The sequence below is a fragment of the Octopus bimaculoides genome, chromosome 23 (genome assembly GCF_001194135.2).
Source record: "Octopus bimaculoides isolate UCB-OBI-ISO-001 chromosome 23, ASM119413v2, whole genome shotgun sequence".
Taxonomy (NCBI): domain Eukaryota; kingdom Metazoa; phylum Mollusca; class Cephalopoda; order Octopoda; family Octopodidae; genus Octopus; species Octopus bimaculoides.
The window spans coordinates 31,713,572-31,719,250 of record NC_069003.1 but is presented as its reverse complement, the minus strand read 5'-3'; the positions used below and the strand labels follow the sequence as shown (position 1 = coordinate 31,719,250).

The 5,679-nt window shown below is 38.3% G+C and overlaps 1 protein-coding gene across 1 annotated transcript in view; it reads right to left on the bottom strand.

Moving 5' to 3' along the window:
- Window positions 1-5,679, bottom strand: part of LOC106870408 (cytohesin-1) — a 102,312-nt gene that overhangs the window by 12,403 nt on the left and 84,230 nt on the right. Inside the window, exon 7 of the mRNA XM_014916463.1 lies at window positions 5,249-5,365. Coding sequence (XP_014771949.1) covers window positions 5,249-5,365 — 117 coding nt within the window. The remainder of the gene's footprint in view (window positions 1-5,248; window positions 5,366-5,679) is intronic.

Genomic DNA, 5,679 nt, shown 5'->3' with positions numbered 1-5,679 from the left:
TGTGTGTGTGTGTGTGTGTGTGTGTGTGTGTGTGTGTGTGTGTGTGTGTGAGAAATAGATAAGCAATCACCTCTTCCTTCATTCACCACTCTATCCTTGCCACATCTGTAGACAGAAGAGAAACCATATTAATGGTTGCTATCAATTCACCACCCTCACACTTCCACCACCACCACACCCAGTGCTGCCGCCACCACCACTTTTAACACAAGTAACTTGGCTGACTGACTGACTGACAAACATCCTAGCATCACCAGCATCCTAACTACAACCACCACCACTAAAATAACAATCAACCACTGCCACAACCACCACCATTACATTAACAATCAACCAACAATCTCAACACCACCACCACTACTATGATCCCAATGAACCACAACCACTACAAGTAGTCGGTTGCTTAATCTGCTAGAAATAGCAGCTAATTTACCCACAAATAATACACTACCATTTAAAGAAAAGGGGACCACATTTCTTAATGTAATTCTTGCAAGATGGTCATGTCTAGAACACCTTTGATTTTAGGACCACTCAAAGAAAGTGGATCTGATGCTGAACATCAACAATCGCCACATATTGGTGAGGGAACCTCTATGTGATCTTTTGATTTGCTAGAAATAGCAACAAATTTTTGTTTCTCAAATCCCTCTTTCTAAATGTAATGCTTATTCATTCACATCGTTTTGCATGAATCATGAATTACTCTTGTAGCCTCAAGATTTTGATGAAGTGATTGTTCAGTTTTAAAATGACATTGTAGGCTAGGTGTAAGAGGCTGGATCCAGTTGGTTTGAACATAGAACAGGCAGAATATTTTGGCTGAATATGGCCAGTTTAAATGTTAAAGGATTAACATACTCTATAGACCAGGAGTGGGGAACCTGCCCCCACCCCTCCGCCTGCGGGGAGTTATTTTTTTAACCCAGTACTTATTCTATTAGTCACTTTTGCTGAACTGCTAAGTTACAGGGATGTAAACAGACCACCACTGGCTGTCAAGCAGTGATGAAGGGAGAAATACAGATGCACACACAGATATATACATGTATATACAATGTGCTTCTTTCAGTTTGCATCTACCAAATGCATTCACAAGGCTTTGGTCGGCCCAAGGCTATAGTAGAAGACACTTGCTCAAGGTTCCGCGCAGTAGGGCTGAACCCGGAGCCATGTGGTTGGGAAACAAGCTTCTTACCACACAGCCACACCTATAGAATTAGTGTGACAAGGCAGACTGGCCCTTTGAATTAGAGGAACAGCTTCTGTACAGTTTTTGACAAGTGAGTTCTAACTTACAAAGTATCGGCCAATCTGAAGCTATGCAAGAAAACACTGCCTGGGATATTGTGCAGAACAGGATCCACTCCAGAACCTTTAGACTGCAAAGTTAACTTAATCATTCTGCCATGCCTGCTCTCATCTGAATTCGGGTGGACATGTGGAAGGAGTAGATTCAGGAAGATGTAGGCGGAAGTGGTAAGAAAGGATCATAAGACATTGGGTCTCACACAGGAATGACAAGGGTCTGAGGCTTCTGGTGGTTTGCTGTGCTTGAGAAGACATGTCAAGTTAAGTAAAAGCAAAGTTGTCCTTGCATACAGACACGTCCACTGTATCTCCTCTTCAGCTGAGTGATCCTAATCTTGCAGGCTTGTGGGTGTTGGCATCATGTAAAAAAACAGCTATGCCAATGCCATGTAAAAGCACCCATGCTGGCGCTGAGTAACACGTAAGAAGCACCCAGTTCACTCTGTAAAGTGTTTGGCGTTAGGAAGGGCATCCGGCTCCGGCCATAGAAACCATGCCAAAACAAGCATGGAGCCTGGGGCAGTTCTTCAGCTGGTCAGTTCCTGTCAAACCGTCCAGCCCATGCCAACATGGAAAACAGATGTTAAAAGAGGATGGGTTAAGTTTAAGGATATATGTTGCAAGGAGCGTGGAGAGTGTAAAGACATTGTTGTAGATGTAAAAACCTAGCAAGGCTGACATTCTAAGACTAAGCAAAAGAGACAAGATTTGCAGAAGAAAGAGATTGCAAATGTTAAAGAAGGACAATGTTCCTCTCCTCTCCTCTCTCATAACATGCTGGAGAAGAAGTTTGTTATCTCTGAAGAGAGGGGTAGCTTCTTGAGGGAGGAGTGAAACAGCTTTTTTGGGAAGTGGAAGGGGAGCTTCTTGGAGGGTGGGACAGCAGAAAACTGTAAATTAGGAGGGAATGGAAATATGTTTGACTTTTATGATGGAGCAGGGTGGAGATAGAGAAGGGTGGACGGAGGTGATGGTGGATTATCAAGTCAATGTGTCATATCTCTGCCTTTTTGGTAGAGCAGACGGGAGGGGGGAGGGAACATGAACCACATTAGCACCAAAAGAAATGCACCATATATATATATATATATATATATATATATATATATACACACACACACACACACGTACACACAAACAAATAAACACACATGCACATACACATAAAGCACATAGATATACACAAACACACATGCACTGTAAAGTCTTAATGAACGTACACATACTGATACACACACACAAATACACACTGTAAAGTCTTAATGATTGTACACATACAGATACACACACATACACACAAACAAACACAATTGAAGCAGTGTTGTAGACTGGATGGAAGTAGTTTGGGGTTGAGTGATGTTAAAGAAACACCAATTTAAAAGGGTTGGTTAACTTAGTAGGTAGTATATAAAAAAAGAACATATGGTTGATTCTCAGAGAACACTTAAAGACTAGGAATAACTTAACTACAGACGCTATTATATATTGTTATTGCTGAGGCTCCCCAGGCCATCCATGTTCAAAGAGGCCTATAACCAAAAGAATTCCAGCAGTGAACATCCTGTCTTTTTTTTTCGGCATGTCTAGAATTACATTGTCAAATGTGTTTCCTATTTGTGTATAAAATATATATATTTTTTTTTTAATGGTAGAGTGTTAGCTGCATTTTCTAGCAAGTCAAGTGACCATACAAATGCTTCCTTGTTGGGAGTATTAAAGAATTAGCTTCATTCACAAAACACACTTTCTCACTAATAGAAAGAACCACATACACATACACACAAAGCCCAACAGAGACCCATGATGGAGTACATCATCATCGTCATCATCATCATCATTTAACGTCCGTTTTCCATGCTGGCATGGGACGGACGGTTTGAGAGGAGCTGGTAAGCCAGAAGACTGCACCAGGCTCCAGTTGTCTGTTTTGGCATGATTTCTACAGCTGGATGCCCTTCCCCATGCCAATCACTTTACATATATATAAAGACACACACACAGATATGATGATGCAAACAGGAAAAATAGAACCGAAAATAATATGTTTTTATTAATAATTAAGAGAAGCATCACAATTACTCAAAGGCCAAGAGTTTCTGTTAAATATAAATAAATATACTTGTGTGTGTGTGTAAACCCTACAAAAGTTTCTAAATAGTCCCTATTATAAAAAAATATCGACAGTGTGTATAGAGGGAGAGGGAGGCAAATGTAAAAAAAAAAATGGATGGGGGGGCTGATTCAGAAACGTAATTTTTCTGTAAGAAACACAGATCAAAAAAATATAAATAATTGAAAAAAAAAAAAAAAAAACTCATCCTTTTCTTTTCCATTGAGGTGTGGAACTTCAAACACAGTTATACCCAAACTTCACCAAAATAAGTACACAAATATCAATGTTAGGGGTTAGTAGTTAAGGCATCAGTCTCCAATGTTTTACACATCACAGACTGGTGGTATCATGCTCATAACAAAACATAATAAAGTGCGTAATATATAATTTAATTGTTATATATATATATATATGCAATTTATATTATATATATATATATACACACATATATATATATATATATATGAATAATAACAATAAATGGAGCAAAACGCATGTAAATAAAAGTTCCTTTAATTCCTACATATGTTTCAAAATATATGTGTACTCTACTCTAAAGAAGTAAGAGCTGCTGGAATTCCACATATATTCATCGTCAGGGATCCAACATATAGAAGCAAGACAAATACGAAATGATGAGGTAACTTACGAGTTATAATATTACATGGCCAAGTCATATATATATATACATACATACATACAATACATGTAATAATGACCATGGGATTGTAGCGAAAATGTTTCTCCTTTGAGGCATAAGTCCAGGCAAAGTTGTTTATGGAAGGCAAGCAGTTGCCCATGCATACCAATCTCCCCTCTTCACGCCACTGATGTTGTCCAAGAAAAAGGCAAAGACCGATATAGCTTGGCACCAGTGACGCCACAACTCATTTCTACAGCTGAGTGAACTGGAGCAATGTAAAATCAAGTGTTTTGGTCAAGAACACAACACTGAACCTAGTCTGGGAATCGAACTCTCAACCTCGTAATCGTAAGCCCGACGCTCAAACCACTGAGCCACGTACCTTCACATAAAACAAAAACAACTTGCAGATTGTGATAGTCAATAAAATAGAAATTAAATTTTAAAATTTATTCTTTTTGTGCAAACTGGTAGTTGGAAGCCCTGCGTTAAGGGGTTCTATGTAAAATGAAAAAAAAAAAAAAAAAAAAAATAATAATAACAAAGACGACGTGAATCGGTAATCAGGTGACTATGTTTTAATGAAAATCTTAAAGCTTAATTTACCATCACCAAAAGTAAACGCTTGTAAAACCACGAGAAAGACAAGAGTTACCTCCCTTGAATCAGAGTAACTTCTCAACTACATGATACGACTACACACACTTTGCGGTGGTTTGAAGTCATAGAACTACGCTACCGGACCCATAATCAGGCTTGGGACCGGAAGAAGCCCGGATTTCTGGATTTTCCGGTTTTATGGATATAGTTAAAAATATACACTAAAATATAAGATAAACTATGAAAAAGTGGAGCTAAATTAACAGATTCAAATCAATACACTTGTAAAGCTGGGTCTGTCTGATATTTATTAATCTACTTCAAAGTTCTTATAATATACCACACGGGACCATGTATAAAGTATGATTAAACACGATTTTATTTAACAGCTACAAGTGCAAATTAATACAATTCTAAACTAGAGTATGACTAATCTTTATTAATTTGAGAAGAAGACCCATTGGGTCAAGTAAAATTAGTCGTGGAAGATACTGGCATCAAGCAAATGGTACCCATGCTGGTGGCACGTAAAAGTACCCACTACACTCTCAGAGGATTCCATGAAAAACAAGAGTACTCACCTGTACTTGTGAATACTCCTTCGTTTAATTCGCAATATCTTTCGGCGAAACATTCCATCATTCGGTCTATTTTCTGGGCCTCTCCGGGTAAGCGAAAACTCCATAGGAACTGCCTGTTGTAAACAACAACAACAACATTAAATATAACAGAGAAACATACATAGGGTTAGGGTTAGACCTCTTTGTTTACTATTTTATTCTGGTAGACCCCTAAAGCCATTTACTGATTAAAAACAAATTTTATCGATACCTCTTTCAAAATCCCTATTTTGTTATTCACTTGCATAGGTTGAATTATGTAAAACATTAGAGAAAGAAACCCAGCTGTTTCATGCAACACATACATTCAAATCAAAACTTTTCATGGACCCTTGAAATAATACTGCGGATCCCCAATTTGTTATTTTGCTAGCATGTGCTTCCCAAAATCT